Source organism: Sus scrofa, chromosome 13 (assembly GCF_000003025.6).
Source record: "Sus scrofa isolate TJ Tabasco breed Duroc chromosome 13, Sscrofa11.1, whole genome shotgun sequence".
Taxonomy (NCBI): Eukaryota; Metazoa; Chordata; class Mammalia; order Artiodactyla; family Suidae; genus Sus; species Sus scrofa.
This window is the reverse complement of record NC_010455.5, coordinates 37,537,089-37,561,483: the sequence shown is the minus strand read 5'-3', so window position 1 is coordinate 37,561,483 and position 24,395 is coordinate 37,537,089. Positions and strand designations below refer to the sequence as shown.

Below are 24,395 nucleotides of genomic sequence, written 5' to 3'. Positions count from 1 at the left end.
AGCCTTTGTGAAATAGCTGATGTGAATTCGCATATTACAGAAGTTTGTTCTAACCAAGTTGACGGAGTTTTTGTTTTGTTTTGTTTTGTTTTTAATTCTTCTTCAGCCTTTATTGATATTTTAAGCTTAAGAGAAATTAAGGGTATTTGGTTACTATAATTACTTCTCTGCTTACTTAAAAGGTTTAATATTCTCCTTAGGCATATGCGATTCAGATTGCATGCTTTCCAAAAAAATAATCATCAGCTAATGTAGACTAATTTTAATCTTCTAATCCAATCTTGACACAGAGTCAGAGCTGGGTGGGTGGAATGTTTTTGTGTGGGCGTTGCCATAGATACAAAACTCAGTTATGTATTTGACAAGTCAGTGATGTGGAACTTAAATTACTATGGATTTTTTTTTTCTTGCTCTTTAAGTTTAAAAACAAAGTGAAGATCAGTGTGCCTTTGCAGTGCATCACGGTGTAACTAACCTTCTTTTCTTTCATTCCGGTGCTCCCCTCCTCTCCGTGCACCTCCCTACCCCGGGCCGGCCACAGGATGACGAGGAGGGCATATGGGCATAGCCGGGCCTGTAAACCAAAGTTCCAGTTTTGTTTTGAGGGGTGAGAAACCATCTTTTATATCATTTTTTTCTTTTAAAAATTGCATTCTATTGCATTCTAGTGTTGTATTGTGTGTGCATTTAATTGTGTTCACTGATGTCTGTGACTGCCCTGTGTTTGCTTCTGTGTACTGTGAAATCCCCAGGAGCCCTTGCCTTCCTACTCCCCCTCCCTGCAACCACATTATTGCTCTGCCTTGTTGGGGCTGGGTTGAGCACGAGTCAAATGTTTCTGTGTTATTTAAGATGTAAACTATGCCCTTGCTAGGATTTATCTGCACTTTTAAAGGCATGATTGTGGACTCAGAAATTGTCACAATTCTCCAGTCGTGGTTTTCAGCCAACTACTTGCTTTTACCAGATATGCCAGTGTGGTGTGACTCTCACGTCCTTCTGGTTGTGTCAAATGTTTGGCAAGGAATAAGGAAAATAAAACTATATAACTTCATGGATCTGAAACTATCATCTCTAAGAAGCCCATTTAATGGATTGTACTCTCTTCTATGGCAGTTCTGAAGAAAACACAAGGATCAAGCATAGTAATGGTGAATGGGTAACCGTTTCTCTTTAAATGAATTAGAAGTATTAATATTGGCAGGTCTCATGAGTGGTGTTATATCTGTTGCTTTTTGACAGTTGCGCTTCTATGGGGTTTAGCATTATAAATTTCAGCCATTGCATTTTTCCCGAGGATTTTGCTCTTTTAAAGGCTAGTTTTTAGCTATTAAGAACCCACTCTTTAATTCTCTGTTAGCTGCATTATAATTGAATGGGGAGCTTGTTATAAATGGAGCATTGAACTCTAGCCACTTTGCTGCTGGGAATCACTCCTCTTTAGGATACTGCAGGCTGTTGAATACCAAGTCACAAACTCCCTGAGGTGAATATGCCCATGGTAACATAGAATATGCTGCTGAGCTTGGTAACATTGTATATGCCATTTTGTTCAGAATAAGAAATGTGGTAGATTGTGTGCCACAGTCAAAAAGTCCTCAATGCACAGTTCTTTTTCTGGGACAAATGTGGACTCTCCCAGGTCTGTGATTAGAGAGCTGGGCAGTTCTTTGAGATAACTCAGCAGGTGCCCCTTCCCTCTATCTTGTCTTTGCATTACCTAAGAGTGGTGCTTTGGTAACTGTTGTGTTTTGCCCATGGGTGACAATTTCATTGGTGTGTTTCACTGCTCAGTTGAAGCTGTTGTAGGTCCCACCACTGAGTCAGACTGTTTCCTCTGGTCCTGCGGGGACCACACAGGGGGTTGATTTTCCTTTACCATGTCTTTCCGCATAAAGATGTAACACCTCCGAATCCATCTGCTGCCAATAGAACCTGCAGCCTCGTCACACCACACTACCTATTTCCTCTTTTCTCCCTTCCACAAGCAAAGTGGTTCCAAAGGGAAGCCTGTCAATATGGGGAGGCAGGGAAACCAGAGAAATTCCTAAGTTTCTGGCTGAGAGACTCTCTCCCTATCTAGGGAAAACTTTAAGAGAAACCTTGCATTTACTCATATAGAAAGCTAATAAATATGTAAATTGACCTAAGACAACTTTAACTGTGAAATAAAGATTTTACAATGTTAAAGAGCAAACATGTGAAATATGCCCACAATATATGTAGAATAGGTAGGCAAAGGAAGGTCTAATGTGTTTGGGGGTTGCCTTGAGAAGTGTTAAGTCCTCCTTGGGGCTCTTCTATGGAGATGCTTCTTCCGCCATCATAAATGTTAGGGCACTGGATACATTTGTATCTCCTCCTGAATACTAAAGTTTTTATTGCTCTTTCACAAGATTCATGACACCCACCTGCCATCCCCTAATACAGAAGCCTCATCATCCTCAGGGGGGAGCTGGTGCCACAAGGCCCATGCAGTTTTGCTTTGCCCAAGGAAGCTGGAGACAATGGTTTTAAATTCCCATCCTCCTTGTTCCTTCATGAATTTTTCTCAGGCACCATGCACCCCAGAAAACAAATATCTTCTGAAAAATTAGTCAATATGTAATTCTACTTTAATATGTTGTAATAAATTTTATAGGCTTCTGAGGAAAACTGCTTATCTTTCTTTATGACTCCTTTAAACAAGTTTGCTCAGATATCCTCAGGCTTTTAAAACCATATCTTAGGGATTCAAATAATGAGATACTGGGGGAACCTTCTATGTCTGAACAGCCGTTGCATGTTTGAGTCACATTACAATCTGTGGGGCCTAAGGAGACATTAAATTTATAACTGAAGATGGATAATAGTGGCACATTAAAAATTAACTGTTTTGAATATTTTGATTTATGGCCCTTATAAAAGAAACATTACAAGAAGTTATTTTACTAGGCATCAGGAATATGCTTATAATAGCATCAGAAGACCCTCACTTGAATCTGGTGTTTTGGTGCTGAAATGAACCATAATTTAGGAAAAGGCACTCCAAAAATTATGACAAATTGGAATTAACATAACATTCCCCACAGCTCCTCCCTTTTTTGGCACGTCTAGATACTAGCCCCATCATGATTTATTTGTCTCACTGTGATCATTCAAGGGTGGTGTTTTCTGAAAGCAAAGTGGACTGGGAAGAGTTTGCTTTTCTAAAGAGTTTTGAGAGCCTCTAGAGCTTGTCGTTCCCCCATAAACCTTACACCCTGGCCCAGCATTATCAACATGTGACCTGTGTAGTCCACAGAACCCTGAGCTTGGTTTCATGCTTTGCTGTCACTGTCTTGACACTGTAAATAATTTTTGAACAAGGCACCGCACAATTCACTTTGCACTAGGCCCCACAAATTATGTAGTCTTTGCTGCTTAGATCCACCATATATTCCTATCCTCTGCTTCCAACTTCTCTCCAGTCCCCCTCCCTATTGGCTTATCCCTGCTCCTGTTTTCTTATAGCTGGAATTTACCTTTGACCTGCCTTAGTTTTCTGGTTTTCTCATAGAGACTCCATGGGGTCACATTTCCAGCAAGTTGTTGTCCTCATGGGCATCACTGAAATGTGTACTCAACCACTGTCCTCTCCCCTCCCCCCAATTTGATTGTGAAAATGTGCTCTTGGAGCCCTTCTGCATTTCCTATCCTGCTTTGAAAATACAGGAAAAGCAGCTGCTTAGTCCTTCATTACTATCCTTAGGGAAAATCCACTGGATGTGGCAATCATTTGTGTCAGCAAATAACCATTCATTTCCCTTGAATGGAGGTACTTTCCTTGGACCCCCAAGAGGCACTTCGGTTTGTGAATATTCAGTAAGGTAGGACAGTGAGTGACCTTGTGCGATCTAGTGCCCCATCTCCAATGATATTTGGATGTTTGAGCTTTTACTGTGAACTTTCATAATTGAGCAGATGTAGAATACAAGATCACTTTTATTTCTTAAACCACTACAAAGAAATAAGTCTTTTTAGATTGAAAACATATGCAAATATTTATGTCCTGATTCTTAAAAATACACATGTGGGCATTAACAAGTTTTGGCGCAGGGCCGTGATGCTAGTAGATGCATCCTGTCAAAATGACGAATTGTAGCTCTATGCCACCAGCATGTGGGCAGTGTTACAGTGAGTGCATCTATGAATTACAGAGTACATAGACTGAGGAAGGGGTTTTTCACACATAGAAGCAGTGCTCAAAGGCCTGTGAACTCCTTGGCATGCTTCCTCTCAGGAAAAACGAGGAAGGAGATGCTTTATGTGGCTGGAAAGTTTATATGTTTGTGCCCCTCTGGCCAGAAAATGTCTGGACAAAAGGCCTATGCTTATCCTGCTTGTCCTGTGCTCAGCCTCCTCAACTGAAATCTTGGTTTCTCTACAAAGTGGAGGCTTTCTTTTACATCAGCTATATAAGGATACCAAGTAGTATTTTCAATTTATCCTATATCTCCTATGTCTGTAGATCAGATACATCTCCTCCTTATGCCATTGGCTACTAAGACTTTTTCTTCATTCAATCATTTATCTATTCATTTAATCATTTTTTAACTTATTCATCTGTTCTTTCATCAAACCAGCAGATCCTTGGTTAGGTGCTGAGAAAACAATGATGCATAATATAGGCAAGATTGCTAGCCTGTGGATTTTACAATCTAGTTGAGGGAAACAGACTGTAAGAATTTAGACAGATGAATGGAAACATTATACATCGTGATCATTGCTTTAATGGAAACTGGGAGATTACTAAAATTAACAAGAGGGACTACTTCAGCAAAAGGCTATAGGTGGAAAAGAGTTTTATGGGCTGAAGGGGCTTAAAGACCATAACTCTGGGTAGAAAATAAGACAGTGAGATGCAGAGGAAGAGGTGGGAAGGGGCTGGATCATGTAACGCCTTTTAGACCAAGGTAGAGAGTTTGGGTTTTAGCCTAAGAAAAGTGAAAAAAAGGAAAAGAAAATTAGAGTAGCTTAAGTAGGTAAATGCCATGATTCAGTTCATGCTGTAGAACAACCCAGGCTGCTATGTAGAGGATGAATTGTCATGGCAGGAAGAGCAGAAGTAGAAGCTGTTCCATCATTTGTGAAAGATTTGACGATGTTGACCCAGGGTAGCAGTGGGGGAGATGCAGTTAAGTGGATAAATTGGTGATGAAACTAGGAAGTAAAGTCAGTCAGCAGGACTTTGATGAAGAGTTAAGAGAAAGGACTCAATCGAGAATACTTCCAGATTTCTGCTTTGCGTGTCAAGGCTGGGGCAGGCTATTGTTGGAGGGTGGGTTGCTGACTAGAAGTCCTGTTCTGTTTTATTTTCCCCAGGTGTCCAGTCAGGCTGGCCAAGGAAAGTTAGATTTTTGATCTCCCTCTTTTCTGTTTGCCTGTATATTAGCAACTACTAGATATTTCAGAACCACCATGACAAGGACTCTGCCTGCTTCCAGTTGCAGAATTAATTCTTGGGCAAAGTAAAATGTTTTTGCTTTATTTTTCCCCACTCTTCTTTTTTCCTTTTTTTTTTTTTTTTTGGCTTCTCTGCTCCTCTGAAAGATATCTACATATTTATATCTTCTATTCAGGCTTATGAAGCTATTCTTCATTCTTCAGAGCTACAGTTTGAATGTCCTACTCAAAGTCCTTTCAGTCAGTAATTCCTTCAAAAAACATTTCTTCACCTCAATATTGGAGTTGAAGCAGTGAAGAAAGTACAGTTCTTACCCTGGAAGAATTTAGAATAGCACCCTGATTTTTAAGCTGGTGTTCATGAACTCCCAAGAAGCTGCAATCCCCTGACATGGTCAGCAGACTTTGATGTGTGTTTGTGCATCCCTCAAGGAGAGGGAGTATCTCTGATCCTCAACAGATACTCTTAGGGGCCAGTGACTCAGAAAAGGTGAGGAACTGCTAATCAATGAGAAATTGGGTAATAGTGTGGCAGGGTGCCTCATAGTGTAGTCTCTGGATTTGGATTCCGGCTCCAGTATTACTTAGCTGAGTGGTCCTGGAAAAGTGCTCTTCTCTCTCAGCTCTTCTATTTCCTCATTTGGAGAAGGTTTTACACACCTTCCAGGGCTGTGGTGAGGATTAGATGAGATGAGGTGAATGAGATGCCTAGCCATGTCTGGTGCATGAGAATATCAACTGTTGTTGCTACTCTGCTCAGAAAACTGGACTGCATATGCCTGCAGAAGAAACTAGTTGATACTGTGGGTCAGGTGAATTTGGGGGAAAGAGAAAAGGTGGAAGAAAGGAGAAGCAAAAGGGGAAATCTACTTTTATGACCATAGCTACACAAGCCAGCTACATATTTTCTAGCAGGTCTTAAAGCAATTTTACCCTAAAAACACACCTTCTTTGGTTATTTATTTTTTTTTAGGGCCGCACCAGCAGCATATGGAGGTTCCCAGGCCAGAGGTCTAATTGGAGCTGTAGCTGCTGACCTACACCACAGCCACAGTAATGCCAGATCTGAGCTGTCTGTGACCTACACCACAGCTCACGGCAATGCCGGATCCTTAACCCACTGAGCAAGGCCAGGGATCAAACCCACAACCTTATGGTTCCTAGTTGCATTCATTTCTGCTGCACCATGACAGGAGCTCCTAGTTATGTTTGATTTTAGTGACACCTGGATCTAGCAAAGGAAGATTCAATTGCTGGAGACTATGAATTAGTCCATGTCTCTAGCAAAGGATTTCTTCCAGCTCAAAGAAAAATTGAGTGAATAACATGAAAATCCAATAGATATTTGACAAATAATTGTATGCTGATGAATTTGAAGAGAGAAATGGGTGATGATGTCTCAGTCCACCTTCTGCTCTCAAGTATGATTGACTTGAGGGCAGGGGTAGAAGCTTTTAAGCATAATCGAGTGCAGTAAATAAGTTCTTGTGGGTTTTTCTGGAACTTGTAAGGGTTACCTGGCACAGCAATGCACGTTGGCTTGAATATGACCACACTCTCAGGAACTGAAATCTGGCTGAGAAATCATAAACAAACAGTGGTGATAAATGACCATGGGCCAGAGGCGGGAGGCGTCTAGCGGGGTGTTGCTACATTACATTACATCCTTCCCGTGCCAGGGCTGGTGCATAGGGAGCTCTCTGGCCTCTCCCAACCCTTTGTCATTTGCTCTAGTGTTCTGTGCTGGTCTGGTCTTGTTTAACCTTTTTATTAATGATCTGTAAAGGAGAGAAAAGAGCATGTGAATGAGAGTTGCAGGTGACACTAATTTGAGACATGTTGGAAACACTAGGGAGGTCAGAGAAATCACAGAAATGTCCCAAAGAAGGTTAGGAACATGGAGGGAAATTAACAAATCTTAGAGAAGTCCAGACTCACATCTGGCGAAAATTAATCTGAGACAGATATCAGTAGGTGGGAGGGGTACGGAAACTGAATGCTAAAAGAAAAATAATGAGCAAGGTTGACGTGGGGAAATCCAGCCATGGGTAAGAACAGGGAGAGAGGAGCCAATGGCAGTTAATACTGTCTGGACATTAGCAGGTGCCAGAGAGACATACATCACCATTTGTGATAATCCTGCCCATAAATCGTCTTACCCTTGGGACATCAAAATGTTACACACCCTATCTTCCAGAAGATCACTCATAGTTCTCATTCTTAGACTTGTAGACCAAAAATAGACACTTCTCAGGCCTGCTTTGGGGTGTCATCCAGTTGGTGGACATGTTAATAAGCTGGGCCAGAATGTTTTTGGTGATGCAGGGAGAGGAACCCTAGTCCCATGTCTTTCTGTTCATCTCCACAGTGGCAACAAGATAACAAAAAGACATCTAAAACAAGAGTTCATATTTATGATGAATGGCTATATTCCTTTCTGCCATTGAGATGTCACTTGGCTGGACACCATTGCCCATGCCCAGATGGGTCTTAACTCCATCCTCAGGCCTTCCCCAGAGTACCAGGATCCGTGCAGAAAGATGATGACCCAGATCTCATGAAACAGATACTACAGTCCCATTTTCCCTCAGTGGCCACAAGACCCCCTTCCCCATGAACATATCTATCAGACACATCTGGATACATTCCCTCTAGCTTTGTTTTCCAGAAAATGTGGTGCAAATGCTAAGAATAGCATCATATAGCAATCAAGAACTTCCCTCCTGCCATGTCCTGGTCTAAACTACCCCTGTATCTCCCATGCAGATCCTGTCCTCATAAACACTAGTCTACACTTGCCTTCCCTCTCACAGTTCTGTTCCCATGGTAACAAAATCACCTAGATGCTGAATCTGCATAAGGAGGAGGCCTGCTGTTTTGTTCAGCTTTTGGGAGCTTTCCAGAGGCTGAGGATCAGCCTGGCTCATTTGCGACCCCACTGTGTATTCTAATAAGTCTGGCCCCTCCTGCTATGTCTATGTCAGTGGTCACAGGGAACAGACAACTAAGGATTCCGCCTGTTTCCTCAGTGCCTCAGGTAGTCCTTGTGTATACATGCAGAGCTGTGGAAACAGCTCCTGAAAGGATGTAGAAGAGATTGTTATCATCTTTTTTAGAATAGATAATTTCTCCATGAAATTTATTAGACTCAGAATAAAAAGGCAAATATCTATATGTGGCTAAAAACCCCTCTGGAATATATTGTTCCTTTATCCTACAGAGGGAAACATAGGATGAGGCTCTGTAATAAAAACCACAAATATCACTTTCTCTGGAAAACCCTGGGCACTTTACAAAGTCTGCCTCATTTTTCCCACTTATTAGTTTTATCTTCATTGTAGAACACAGAAAAGCTCAATGAGGAATTGAGGGGATAGTTCTTAAGGTCCCTGTTTGGAGAAAATAAGTACTATTTTTAGGCACACTTTCCCTATCAGATATGGTCATATAAAGAAATAATTGAGGGGACAAATCCAACTTTGCATAGTCTTCAGTGTTAAGTGGTTGGTAGCACCCAGGCTCTGGAGTTACACAGACCTAGTTCAAATACTGATTCCGCCACTCTTCGGTACTGCTTTAAATTTAAGACTTTAAAGTAGCTAAGGCTATTATTGTTCTTATTTACTCAGTACCACATGATTGATTTTCCACGTTGACGAACTGGAATCTTTTTATCATTTTGATTTCTGCTCTGCATAGGCTGGGCTGGGCACACTACAGCCCTCTAGGGAGGGGGTGGGAGTTATGCTGCCCAGTGCATTGGTTCTTGGCAGCGGAATGAGGCTTCTTTGTTCTGCACTCAGGTGTCAGCCAGGGAGCCCGGATGCCTGTGGCTGCCCTGAGTCAGCGTGTGGTGGAATTAGCAGCCCTGCTGATCCCCCTTCAGCCATTCTTCTTTCAATGCACCTTGATCTCTGATGTAACTGCATTATTTGAGAGGAGTTTCTGTACAAATCCCTCTACAAAAAAACAAAAAAGAAAAAACCCTCCATGATTAGCAAGGGAGTCTCCCCATTGTCCCAAGGCATTAGGTTGCGATTAGGTTCTGCATGTAGGGCTTTTTGCTGCTGTTGTTGGTTACTTTTATGGTTTTTTTAAATTTTTTATGCTTATGTCTCCTGGCACCATGGCACTAGCTTGGGAGCATGATGAAACCATGGTAGGGGAAATCTTGTGCACCTCTCTTTCCGAAGGCAGATGATACTCCAGCAAATGAAAGAAACTTGTTTCTTCTGAGAGAGAGATGGCTTGCCCAGCTGACAGCATTTCTACCAGTGGATCAGAATGTGATTCAGCCTCAAGGTTATTCAGTACAGTTGTCCGCAGAAAAGAATCGTCTGTCCTTCACTGGAATGTGGAGACAAGAGAGGAGAATGAGGAAGTGTTTGGAACCAAAGAGCAGTCTGTGTCCCTCCTTGTGCAAGAGGCTTGGGACTCAGTGAAATCAGATATGTCAGATAATGTGGTGACCTTGTGTGAGGGTGCAAGCTGAGACATGCTAGATGAATTTTCTTTAAGTTACTACTTTTTAAAAATTATAAATGCACTAACATGTTTTCAGAGGCCGGTCTGTGAAGCTGTTTCCACACTTTGTGGAGAGTGTGAGCACCTGGTTTGAGGCTAAGACTCCCACCCATTGAGGCTTTCCAGAAGCTTTATGTAATGGGTGTCTGCCCTTGGCATGCCTCTCACCTTGGGCAATAGCTGGAACAGGGAAGGATGGGTTCTCTCCATCTCCCACTGAGATGATCACTGCTTTCCTGAAAAAACCTGAAAGCAGGGGCAGCTAATAGGAGGGCTTCGCCTGATGGCACCAAGCTTGTCCCTCATCATCAGAAACATCTTCAAAGTTCTGAAGGCTGACGTTGCCACTTCCCTCACTTCTATCTCACTTACATAGCTCCCTTTCCAGTTTAGAGAAATATCCCACATATGTCCCCCATTTTTGTCTGATCCCCCATCATCTCTGTGAGGGTGGCAGGCAGGCAGCACCATGCCCATTTTACAAAGTCAAAAAGTTGATTCTCGTCAATGGCTCCTCTCTCTAGTAGTAATTCCCTAAGGATGTTCATCTGAGCATTGATGGTAATGGATATTAAGAAATACTAATTTTTAAATTATAATAAAGATATTCTATGTTCAAATAAGTTTTGAGCAAAACTAGATTAAACAGAATCAAGTAGGTTTTCTTCATTGCAGGTCGTCTCAGAGATTTGATGAACTAATGTCCTCAGGCCATTTGCTATATTCTGAGAAAAAGAGAGGGTTGGCTGGATTTGCCATGCTTATTGCTTGTGGACCCTTTTCTTCTCAGACTGTGATATAAAATTATAGAGAATATATTTGGGGAATATAGTTGGGGAAATCTTTGTTGCGACTTGCCGTCTCTTTGGTCTTCAAGATGGGCTCTTTGCCCTAGCAGACGGAGCCAGCACCATTGTTTGAGATTGTTAACTAGGAGCCAGAAGAATCCTGTGCCAAAAAAGGACGAATGAATGGACCTGAAAAGGAGAAGGCACGTAGCCCAGCCCCACCATTAAAATTTTCTTTTCTTTACTATGGTTTAACAGCTATGTTTTAATCCAGTATTTGCCTGATAGTTGATGGGTATATATAGCCAGTGTCAAATAAGACCTATAAAAGAGAATCTGGGGCCTTTAGCCAAGTTGCCTTCAGAATGGGAATGTTGCAGGGCCTATGATGTCAGTAGAGATGAGAGCCAGCATTTCCTCTCCTGCACTGTTTACCACATGCTGGCCATTTTGCTAAGTCCAGATCAATAAACTTCTTCTGTAATAGCCTGATAGTAAACATTTTATTTTTTTTATTTTTAAATGATTTTTATTTTGTTCATTATAGCTGGTTTAGAGTGTTCTGTCAATTTTCTACAGTACAGCAAAGAGACCCAGTCACACATACATATATACATTCTTTTTCTCACACTACTGCAGTATTACTGACTGCAGAAGTGGGCATGGCCCCCGATCACTAGGGGTCCATGAACAGGCACCACTTGCGGCCCCTGTCACCTCGCAGGGCATAGCAGAGGAGGGCATTTCTACCGAACACCACCTGTTGTTGCCCTCACTCTCCTGTGAACTCACACACCCTGCCACTGCCACTGCCAGACAGTAAACATTTTAGATTTTGTGGCCAAAAGGCAAAATCAAGAAGATCATGTAAGTATTTATATAACAAAAAAGAAAACAAATTTTCACAAAATTTGTATTGATGAAATCAAAACTATAATGAGTTTAATTTTTTGTAATTCATGTCTACTAATAAGAATTAGATTATTTGGGGGGAAATTACATTTTACTTACTTGGTGTTCAACGTTAGTATATGCTATCATCAAAATCTATGGCAGATGTTCATCTGTAAATGATGAACTGTGATGGTTATTTTATGCATTTCATCTTTTGAAAATGTCTATGAAATATATCACATGGTAGGTGATACACATGTCACTCAAACGTCTGTCATGTTCTTACTGCCTCACTGCCATTTATAGTGGGCTGAGCAGCAGTGTGAAGCCATGAGAGTGCTGCATGGTATCTTGGTGGCAGCTGCTCAATTGCCATTCAATACAAAAGCAGTGAAAGATAGCAAGGAGATGAATGGGCCTGTTCCGATAGAAACCATATTTATGGACAATAAAATTTGAATTTCATATAATTTTCTTGTAATATTGATATTTTGATATTTTTCCAACTATTTAAAAAGGTAAACACCATTTTTAGCTTGCATCCCATTCAAAAACCAGTGACAAGCTGCATGTGACTCAGTGGGCCATACTTGACTACCCCACATCCTAAGGGCTATCATATTGATTGTCCTATTCAGTCCTCACTTCTCCTTATGTGGTAGTCACACTATTATCCTGTTTTTCAGGTAAGAAAATTTAGGCACAGAGAAGGGGAGTGTGCTAAAGATCTGAAAGTTTACTTAATGGATGCTTCCTAAATCAGGTTGGGCATTGAGCACCAATGTGACCACTGTAACTGCTTGTCATCAACACACAAGACCAGAGGAGCACATAGAACCAATCCCCTAGGGGGTCTTCATGCTTTGGACCAAAAACCCTCTGCCTGGAATAAGTTGGACATAACTTTCTCAGAGTCATGCCAGTGATCTAGACAACAAAAACATATGCCTACAGATTCAAAAGTCTTCAATACGTAATCCCAATAAATTAACATAGTTAATAGCCAGTTGAAATTAGGTGCACAAAGAAGCTTAAAACTTTTTAGCCGTTATAAGAAGTATCACCATAATGTAAAGCTAAGGGAAACTCAGAGGCCAGAAAGCTAGTGAAGTTGCAAAGAAAATGCTACAGCTACCTTTCTTCCTAAATATTTGTACTCTCTTATCTTGACTGATCCAGAATAGACAAAGGAAATATTGGAAACGACTTGTTGAGAAAGGCAATATTGCATCTTCTTTGCCTACAGAAAAGCAAGTACATGCTTGCAGGCTCTTGTGTATTCTTAGAGAGGCTCATAAGGAATTGTGCAAGCTGGGTATGTTCCAGGAGATTATGAGTCCTTTGTGTTTCATGTTTCATGGTTGCCAGCAGCTGGCATCTTTCAGAAATGCCGTGAAAAGTGGGCAGAACTCCTTGTGCAAACTTCCGAGCAGAGGGTCAAGGAGACTGTATGACTCCTAATCTTGTTGAGAAATTTTAGGGTGAAAAATGTAATTACATCTGAAATGCCAACAAACAAGGCCAAAGGAATGTCTCCTCTTTGGAAGGTTCTTTGTTGATGAGATTAAAAACTAAGCTCTCATGCACCTGTCTACAAATTATTCAGATTATTTGAAAAGAAATGAAGACACTGGGGAAAATATGCCAAAGACCACATAATGTAGCACTTAACTAATGCTCACCTGTTTAGCAGTCAGTTCGACAAATATGTACCAACTACCTTCTATGTGCGGTTTAACAAAAACTAGTCAAATGAGGTCCCTGATCTCTTTGAGTCCTTTTACTCATGTAAGGTCTATTCTTAATTATCTATCAGTATAAGATTTTAGGAATTCAAGGACTCTGCTATTTAGGACAGGACACCTTTACCCTGCATGATCTATGTTGCCATCAATTCTGCATAGAAATAGATCAGCATGGGCAATTCAGCTGGCTGGCATAGAGGGCTAATGAAGTGGCCTGAATACCAGGCTGGAAGCAGAGAGGGTAACACATAGTAGCCATATTAGTTAGGTAGGAAAGTGACACAACATCATTGAAATGTGGGATTGTAGTCAGTTAACTGACCGCAACAGAGTCTCATAAACCTCATTGCCATGAATCCAAGTTATGATGATAAGCAGAATCTGTTCAGAGATGGAAAGCAGCCATTATCAGACATCTTTGTCCACATGAAACTCCACTTAGTCTTCTACCCCAACATGTAGGTCTCAGATTGTCCCATTTTACAAAGAGGCTAAATTACATAGCCAAAGCCAACGGCTAGGAGGCGGAGACACCAGGCTGAACCCTGGTTCCATCATTCACTACAATGTCCCGTGCTCTTTCCTCAGTAGTATGTGGTTACCACCAGCCGTCATACAGCAAGAGGTTCTTCAGACCCAGGTCCTTAAACCACATACTGAAGTCTGTCCCCAAGTGGGTTGAAAGTGGATTGAGTTCTAAGAGTTTTTAAGTCAGTATTAACTACCTACCTATCACCATATATATATATATATATACACACATATATATATACATATATATACATATACATATATATAACATTATAAATTTTATATATTCAGTGTATTACTGTATACTACTTATTGTATATATTAAACAGTGTGTTAGGTGCCTAGGCTAACCCACAAAAGCCTATGTCCTGTTACTAAAAATCCCTATGCTTATGGACAAGTTTGGGGAACCAACATGAAGATAATAGACATAGTATGGTAGAAAAAACAATAATATTGAATGAAAACGTAATAAGGCATTGATTAATCTTGGGTCCTGATACTTCAGGAGAAGTGGTTTTGTTTAGAAAGAACTGGGAAAGGCAGTTCCCATCTATTGAGGTGTTTTGAGGATGAAATCCTTTAAATCATGCAGTGTCTGGGCATGTTGTAAAAGCAAGGTAAATGTTAGTTGTAAAGGTAAATGGAGACCTTGAGAGAAGACTCCAAAGGGAGTTTCTGGATAATTCTTAAGGTTTTAGAGAGGGGAGGCCTAAATCACTTATCCTACCTGGTTTCACTTTGAAGCAGAGTTTCCATTTGTACTGTAACTTGCAGTTTGTGCAACGGCAAGTGCCTACATAAATCTGAGACTGCCTGCCTCACCTCAACTAAAATCCCAGAGTACTGCAGCTGAGCAGCCACTACTAGAGTCCCAAAGTCAGGCACCTGCCTTCCAGCTTTGGGAGTAAAAAGGGTGACTATTTTGAGCACTTACAATGTGCCAAGCACTTTACTGACTGCCTTCCTGTGCAGTACCTCAGTACATCCCCCAAACAAACCCATGAGGTGGGTACTCTTATTAGCCCCCTTTTGAAGGTAAGAACAATCGATTCTAGGCAGTTTAGGAAAATTGTCCCAGGTTTCAGAACTGGTGAGCAAATGGAGTTTGTATGCAGGCATTTTGCCTCTGGTGGGGGTGCACTTCAGGTCAGGATTTCTCATCCTCAACAGCATTGACATTTGGAGCTGAATCCTTCTTTGTCATGCAATTGTGCATTGTAGGGTGTTTAGCAGGATCCCTCTAGTTTCTAGACACCAGTAACATCCCTGCGCCCCAGCTATGGGAACCAAAAAATCATTGCAAAATTAAATGTACCCTGGGGGCAAAATTTCCCTCGATTGAGAACTATTGCCCTACATTCAGATACACTCTAAACACGTGGCTGAGGAGAATTCCTGAAACTGACTTAGAACATTAGCAGAGTTCAACCTACAGACTGAAGCAATTTCACAGACTTTATAGCCACAAAGCCATCTCCTGTACTACTTGGAGGAAGCAGAGCTTTCTTGTAGAGGGAGGGAAATGAAATTAACTTTCTGAAAATGTCTATGTGAGCATTAGGATTGGAAATAGGGAATAACAAGGTGTGCATGGTGGGCGGAAATACAGAAAGATGACACCTATATGGTGACATGAGAGAGGAACAGTGCTGATCTGGAGAGGGGCACACACCTGCCACTGACACACACCACACAATCAGAAAATTGAGCTCCCTGGGCTCCTGTTAGAGTTCACAAACTTCGGTCAAACCTCAACTCCACTGTTGATGAGCCATGTGATCTTGGGCTAGTCATTGAACCTCACTGCCTCTGCTCCTCTTCTATGAAATATAGACAATGTTCATTTCTATCTCACGGTGGTGTTATGAGTTCCTAATAACATCTGGCATGCTTAGTGGAAAGGCTTAATAGATGCTGGTTAGTTGTCCTGACCACTCTACCTGAAGTTGTGATATTTACTCATATGAGAACAGGATCTGGGCTCACACTGCGTGACTGTCTGTCCAGCTTGGCCATGTGCTGGCTGTGTCATCTTCACTGAGTAGCTCAAGTTCTGTGAGCCTCAGCTTCCTCCTTTCTCGTCACCCTGCTTCCCATATTCAATGTGAGGAAGCTATGACGTGATGCACAGGAAGCCCTCTGCTCAGGGTCGGGCATCCCCATGAGCACCAAGGTGGTAGTCCCACGTTAGGGTTTGTCTTGGTTTTTCAGTTTGCTCTAACAAAGTGCCACAGACTAGGTGGCTTAAACAACAGAAACTCTCTGGAGTTCTGGAGGCTAGAAGTCAAGGTGTCAGCAGGGTTAGTCCCTTCTGTGATGCAGAATCTTTTCCGTGCCTTTCCCCCAGATTCTTGGTGGTTTGATGGAAATCTTCGACATTCCTTGGCTTATAGGCACATTACCCTGATCTCCGTCTTCATCTTTGCACGGCTTTATCCTGGAGGGGTTGTGTCTGGGTCTAAATTTCTCCTTTTTACAAGGATACCAGTCATGTGGGATTAAGGTTCCAGTGTGACCTCATCTTAACTGATTATATCTGCAATGACCCTAGTTTTAAAAAAGGTCAAATTCTGAAGTACTGAGGGTGAGAACTTAAAGATGTGAATTTGAGGGAGATATAGTTCAACACATAAGGAAATTCTATGAATCTTTTTGAGGTTTATTCCAATCCCATGAAGGATTATTGAGGTCTGAGTAATTTGGTGCGCCCAAATAAATGAGCCTCTATGAGTGGGGAAAGAACACTGTTTTAAGGAGTCAGAAAATGTGCCACATGAGGGAAGTGTTTTGATTTGTTTGACTTACAATCTGTTTACTTGGTTGTGCCAATGATGACTGCCTTCTATACCTTCACAACCATTCTCCCCAAATATTTTGTGGCCTGGAGAAGAGGGTGTCTCTAAAGACACCTTGAAACTCTCAAGGTTCTGTCTAGGTGCATTACTAGTATCCTTATTATAAGGAAGAAAGGGAAATGTTGACTCCCACGTGGGGATTCAGCATCTGTTAACAGGGTCTGGCTTCTCCATCCCCTCTCACCTCTCCCCATCAAAAATACAGACCTGCTGCTGAAGTTTTCAAAAGCTCCCTGTGTTGCAAGACTTGAGCAAACTTGATCTTCCAGGTTTAACTTAAATATTGTTTCCATTTTGAAGCCTGTCATGTGGGTGTACCACAAAGAGCGTTTGGTTTTCCCCCTTGAAGCCCTGGGCCGCGGTATGTAGGCAGTAACAGAATACTAGGAAGAAAGAGAGAGCCTGAAATGGATCCTCAGGCTCTCAGCCTGTGCAGAGACAAAGCAGGATGTAAGTAAAACCATTACTTCTCCCTCCTGATCAAAGGCTAGATGGTAACCCCGCCCCTCCTCCCCACCACCCAGCAAGCAATTAACACAGCCTGGCGGCTCCTCCGGGAGTGATGGGGATTCAGCCTGCAGGACCAGCTCTGGCTGATCTGTGATTGAAAGTGAGGAGCCCTGCATGCCCAGGTCGAAAAATGCTGCTTTTTCAAATAGACTACACTGCAAAACTCTACAATGAGGGAGACACATAAACCAGCCTTGTTAATGGATTACTCTTTTCATCTGCATTTGGTACAGATGTGAGATCAGAATTCGCTGGCAGGAGCTACAGTAAAAGATTTAATTCACAGGAACAAGATTTACAGTCACCAAGAATTTTATTAAATGCAGATTCTGATTCTATAGGTGTGGATGGAGCCTGAGATTCTGCATTTCTAACAGGCCCCCCCAGGTAGGGTTGATAGATTTAGAGAAAAAGAAAAGCTGGATGCCCAGTTAAATTTGAATTTCCCATATTTTATTTGCCAACCATACTGGCAGGCGATGTTAATGCTGCTGGTGTGTGGACCACACTTTGAGTAGCAAGAGTGTACATCATCAAAACATTAAACTTTGATGAAAACAGGAGGCTGAGTTAGTGGATGAGTATCTGGTACAATTTAGAAACAAGCTTGTGGTTCACAGGATAGTCACACTAGAAAATGTTGCTTAGTTATTGGCAAAAACAAACCAACAGTAGCAAAGAGTGTGTGTACATCTCTAGAAAAGGGGTTTTCCTGCATTCCCCGGCTTAGAATCCAGGGGCCAGTGTGGTACTCATGTTTGTTTTCTCTATTTCTTCCCTTATTTATTCGATGTTGGTAAAGCCAAAGTAAAGTTACTACTGCAACAGAATAGAGAGTAAGAATGAAAAAGCCTTTTAAAGAACTAAAATTATGCAAAGTTTTATGCTGAGGGCTTACGGGTGGCATTTCGCCACATTCTGCCTTCCTTCCTGACCTCCCCTTTGAAATAAAAGGGCCACCTTGATTCTTGCAACTCAGCCCCTGACAGGTGATCTACATAGGAGATGGGGGCTGGGCTTAGGTTCACTTGACCTACAAACCCAAGGCTCAGTTTCTTTGAAGCTGAGAGAACTGATTCCAGCTCCTTTGAGGCTACTGGGCCCACCAGAACGGCTACGTACTGACTGGCAAAGATTGGCGCTGGAAGGGAGCTTAGCAATCATTTACTCTAGTCTCTGGATTCTGCTGATGGAGGGTAGAACTTCGGAGAACGTCTTCTTCCTCTGAGCCCCTTTCCCTTTTGCTGGCCATTCTGGCATGAAACCTGTAAGACCTTTGTCTCAGGGTGCTACATAAGGTGACAATCTTATTTTTAGGATGTGTTCTTTTTTAGGGGTTTCTTTGTTTTATTCTTTTTTAAAGTACTACACTCAGGATTGCCTCTACTCCAAATCTTCATTACCTGTATTTTGTGGTGGAACAATTTCCCTTCTGTCCATGCATTCTTTTTTTTTTTTTTTTTTTTGGAAATACTTTTATAATAAAATTGTTTAATGTTTTGGAGAATTTCTTTCTATTTTAAAGTTTTATTGGAGCCAGAGTTCCCACTGTGGCTCAGTGATAATGTACCCGACTAGTACCCATGAGGATGCAGGTTCAATCCCTGGCCTCTCTCAGTGTGTTATAGGATCCAGCATTGCCATGAGCTATGGTGTAGGTCACAGGCACAGCTCAGATCCCAAGTTGCTGTGGCTGTGGCATAGGCCAGCAGCTGTAGCTCTGATTCCTAGAAACTTCTATATGCTATTAGCTTCAGATTTATAGCAAAGTGAATCAGTTATGTGTATATATAAATACACACACACACACACACACACACACACACACACACGCACACCCTTTCTTTTTTCCTACATAGGTTACTACAGAACATTGAGTAGACCTCCCTGTGCTATATAGTAGGTCCTTGTTAGTTATCTGTTTTATATATGGTTGTATGTATGTGTTAATTGCATCCTCTCAATTTATCCTCACTCCACAGTTTCCCCTCCTATAACCCTAAATTTGGTTTCAAAATCTGTGAGTTTTTTTGTTGTATAAATAAGTTCTTTTGTATCATTTTTATTAGCTTCTGCATATAAGTGATATATATTTGTCTTTCTCTGTCTGACTTCATTTAATATGATAATCTCTGTCTGACTTTGCTTAGTATAAAAATTTCTAGGTCCACCCATCCATGTTGCTGCAAATGGCATTATTGTATTTTATGGCTGAGTAATATTCCGCTGTATATATGTACAACATCATCTTTATCCATTCCTCTGTTGATGGACATTTAGGTTGCTTCCATGTCTTGGCTATTATAAGTAGTGCTTCAGTGAATACTGGGTGCATGTATTTTTTTGGATTATGATTTTCTCTGGGTATATGCCTAGGGGTAGGATTGCCGGGCCATATGGTAGTTATATATTTTGTTTTTTAAGAAACCTCTGTACTGTTCTGTGGTTGTGCCAATTTACCAATGAACAACGAAGGGTTCTCTTTTCACCACACTCTCTCTAACATTTATTGTTTGTAGACTTTTTTATGGTGGCCATTCTGACTGGTGTGAGGTGATACATCATTGTAGTTTTGATTAGCATTTCTCTAATAATTAGTGATTTTAAGCATATTTTCATGTGCATTTTGGCCATCTGTCTGTCTTCTGTTGAGAAATGTCTATTTAGATCTTGTGACCATTTTTTTGATTGGGCTATTTGGTATTCTTTCCTTTCTTTTCCTTCCTTCCTTCCCTTTTTTTTTTTTTTTTTTTTTTTGATATAAAGCTGCATTTGTGTATTTTGGAGGTTAACCCCTGCTTGGTTGCTTCATTTGTAAAGATTTTCTCCCATTCTGTGGGTTGTCTTTGCTTTTCTTTTTTTTCTTTTTTTTTTAAATGTTTTCCTTTGCTGTGCAGCAGCTTTTAAGTTTAATTAGGTCCCATGTCCACTTATTCTTGAGATTGGGGTGAATCTTATATATCTGTCTACCATGGCTTCTTGTATTTTTGATTTAAATAATCACAGTCTGATGCTGTATTTTCCCAAATTGAATCATTTTGTTTTATTCTTCAAGTATTTGTTAAGCACCTACTATGTGCCAGGTCTATATAAGATCAGAGTCATCCAGAAACTAGTGAACAAATTGTCCTTTCTCGTCTAACCTGTTTTATGCCTAGCGCTACTCCAACAATTAATAACATGAGATTTGGGGGTAAATACTCAGATTATTTGTTTTAGCACTTTGACAGGCTTTAATTTCTGAAGAAACTTTAAAATAAGATCATTTTCCAAGCCCCATTTGTAGAAATGACAAATGCCACCTACTCCTCAGTAGTATGTCAAACCTAGTATATTTTATGCAATTTTGTTTGTTTGTTTGTTTTAGTCTGTGATTCATTCATCATTCAACCAGTTCTTATTGTAAAGGATTTAAGCTATATTGAAGTAGGAAACTTGAAGCCTGGAGACCCCTCTCCTTCTGCTCCCCAACTTCACACTTCTCCCCAAAAGCAGCATATGCCACTTCTTGGTAGATATACCCTTCATATGCATTTACAAAATATACATTTATACATTTCATTTATAACACAGATTGAACCAGTTATACACATTCTTCTGTGATTTGCATTTTTCGCTTAATAACATGTCTTGGTAAGTTTTCCATTTTTGTACAAATGAATCTGCCTTACTATTTTCTAATAGCTATAGGAATATTCCATGGAATTTCTCTGCCAAGCTATATTTAGCCACTCAGTTGATGAATATTTGCATCATTTGCCATTTGTTGTTATGACAAATACTTTGGCAGAAAAAAAAACCTTTGTATATCTGTCTTTGAACATATAGGCAAGTATTTCTGTAGAAAAGAGGCCCAGAATTTGAAATTTCTATATGAAATGAATTTGATAAGATGATGAAAACAGGATTGGATGCCAACTGGCAAATACATTTCAACCTGAATCTCAAGTTTCTCAACCCACACTGTTCTATTTGAGTTAATTCAGGATTGCCCAAGAGTCTTCCATGTTTGGACACTACTGGCTGAGATTTTGAAAGTTGGAGTTGAGCTTCATAGATAAAAACCTTAGAGCTTTATTATTCCTTAAAATAGTATGGACTTTATTGAGCAGAAAATGGAAAAGGAGAGGAACAAAGGGAGTTTCCATGATAAATGGATTAAAAACTTTATTTAAAAGAGCATTAGTCTCTCAGGAAAGGGGGTAGAACACTCTTTTTGAAGTGTTTTTCTTCCCAGCTAAGCCAGCTCCACACAACAGCTAAAACTAAACATGTAATGAGTGTGCTGTGTTGACATGGATTTTACTGAAGATTTTAAAGTAAAAATAGCAGGATATAATAGGCAGAATTCCAGAGGTGTCTCCCCAAGCCTCCTGCTCCTGGTTTTTTAAACAGTTATCTGGGCACTGCATGAAGAAACTTTGCATGTGGAATTAAGGTACTAGCCAGCTGACCTTGAAATAGGGAGGACAGTCTGGATTATCCAGGTGGATCCAATATAATGAGATGGGCCCTTTAAAGTAAAAGAGGAAAGAATGAGTCAGAGAGATGTGGTGGAAGAGGAATGAGAGGGGAGACAGAAGGAGAGATCAGAGAGATTATAGGTATTAGGTGAGGCTTTGAAGATGGAGGGAGGGGGCATTGAGCTAGAGAATGCAGGAGGCCTCTAGAAGCTACAAATGACCCCTAGCTGACAGCTACCAAGGAAACTCCTACAACCAACTGAATACTGCCAATGACTTGGATGACCCAGAGCTCCAGAAAAGATAGTAGCCCTGCCAATATCTTGATTTTTGCCTTGGGAGACCCAGAGCAGAGAAATAATAAATATTTTTTTAATCTTCTACATATGTGGTAATTTGTCACAACAGCAATAGAAATTAATAACAGAGATTGAACCAACATCTCTGTGTTGGACATGGCATAAATGGATGCCTATTCATTCACTCCTTTGCATCTGAAGTAGGATGGGTCCAGTGTTATAATATGAAGAAGAGTAACTCACATTTTATAAATGCTTACCACATGATAGATATAGTGCTAGGTGCTTTATGTGCATTCTCTACAAGGATTGGCGCTTGTATTATCATATCCATTTTATAGATGAGAGCACTAAGCCTCAGAGAGGTTAGGTACATGGGCAGTGATCACATGGCTTACAAATATCAGGGCTGGGGCTCAAACCCATATTTATGGGACATCACACCCAAGTCTGTGCCCATGAACACTATGTTTCACAGTTCACCAAAACCACAGCTTCAATTAAATATGAGGCTAATATGTTTACATATGCAAAATCACAGATATTTAAACTCTAGCTAATTATTCACATCCAAGAATGCCCTTTGTCACATAAAGCCCACCAACCTTGTTTTAGTACCTTTAGAATACTGCACCATCAGATGTTGAGCAAGGAGGGAAAAAAAAAAAATCAAAGTAGGATGGTCAAGGAAACAGGAGAATCCTGCTTCCCCCATCCCAGACTCTTCAAGCCAAAGCACAGTACACACTCTTACAGTTCTTTTCAAATCCTTGGTGGTCCCACTTGCTCTAGATTGTGTCGAAGATTACGCTCTCTTCCCCACACTAGGCACTCAATTCTGGAGGTGAAAGCTGTGATGAAGACATTTTTATACTTTAAACATAAACCTGAGGAGCCAAAAGGATTATCAAGTGGAAAAATGTGGTGCATAACTGATATTTTATCTAGGGTGGGTCAGTATGCTAGTTTGATCTCACTTTGTGCAAAAAGTGTGACCTCAAATTCAGCCAATGAAAAGTCCAAGCATTCAACAGATTCCTTACTGCATTTATTCATTTACATTTTCAAATATTTAACAAATAAAAGCAGAGTTTCTATCATGTGCCAAAGTTTGCATTGGAAGCTATGGATGCAATGATAAATAAGACAAGATTCATGAATCTTCTAGGCTAGAGAAGGAAGAATGGATAAGCAAACAATTGCAGGCTGATATATCAAACTGTGATGGAGGAGATACTGGATGCCATAAGAACATGTGGAAGAGATATCAAACCCAGCTTCATAAACCAAAAATTGCAGTTCCTACTCTGGAGCCCAAAGAAAAAATAGGAGTTAGCTGGATAAATATGGAATGAAGGAGAATATTCCAGACCAAAGGCATGCTATAATGAAGGCCTGATCTGGAAAATCACACAAGTCTATAAATATGTCTGGAGTATGGAAGGCATAGAGGTAGAATAGCAAAGGATAAGGCCGAAGATATCAATAAGGGCTGAGGTCAGAAAGGCTTTCTATTATTTTAGGGAGTTGGAACTTTATTATAAGGGAACTTGGAAACATTGAAAGAAAAAGCTGAGCAGAGATGTGATCACATGTGGGTGCTTTAGAAGGATCCCTCTAGTGGAACTATCAAGAATGGACAGAGAGTAAGTGGATGCAGGGAGAACATTGGGAGACTAGAGAAATATTGTGCGTGCAGAGGAAGGCTTGGATCAGGGACGGAGAAAGGCAGCTGGATTCCAGAGATATCTCTGAAGGAGAGTCAGTAGAATTTGGTTGGGGAGTGGAGGGAGAAAAGGGAGTCTAGGATGACAGCCAGGCCTGACTTGGCTACGTCTTCATCCAAATATCCTCCTGGGCAGACAGGCCCGAGTTGTGGTTCATGGAAGTGAGATGAGATTATAATTTGTAATTTGTGGGAGACCTGAGGAGTAGGGGATCAGCCAGGAAGCACATCTTCCTTCTGCTGTGTGGAGCAGCCAAGAGCGCCTCTGTGGATGGGTGTCTTGGGGCTTTCAGAGCAGGTGCCTCCTCTTGGTTGTTTTGAATATGCTGACAAGAACAAAAGCTATCAGGAAAACAACTTCCCAACTCCTCACTGAAACAGGAAATGATATACGGTTTCAATTCGCTTTCTTTTTGGTGCCCTTGCTTTCTGCAGAGAATGCTTTGCTGTTGAAGGTGGTGAGTGCAGGTTGCCTATGGGTTTGGCGAAGGGTCAGTGCATCTATAACCTGCCCACCCTGCATGTCTTGAGGTGCTGTGATATCTTGACAGGTGTCCTGCCTCTTGGCTTTGATATGTCATGTCAGGGCTGCCAGTCAGCTGGGAGTGGACCCTGGGAAGAGCCTGTAGGCCT

The 24,395-nt window shown here is 41.0% G+C and overlaps 1 protein-coding gene across 21 annotated transcripts in view; it reads left to right on the top strand.

Moving 5' to 3' along the window:
• ERC2 (ELKS/RAB6-interacting/CAST family member 2) overlaps window positions 1–24,395 on the top strand; it is a 979,000-nt gene that overhangs the window by 806,029 nt on the left and 148,576 nt on the right. For 10 of the 21 annotated variants that reach the window (XR_002337959.1, XR_002337957.1, XR_002337956.1 and 7 more), the window contains one exon: window positions 542–607. The exons of 8 other annotated variants lie outside the window; for them this stretch is intronic. Coding sequence is in view for 6 of the 13 variants with exons in the window: in XM_021070729.1 (XP_020926388.1) it covers window positions 542–568 (27 nt within the window). In the remaining 7 variants the exon portion in view is untranslated. Of the gene's footprint in view, window positions 1–541; window positions 4,967–24,395 lie in introns of those variants that run through there. 3 more of the 21 variants (XM_021070720.1, XM_021070718.1, XM_021070722.1) reach the window with 2 other exon arrangements.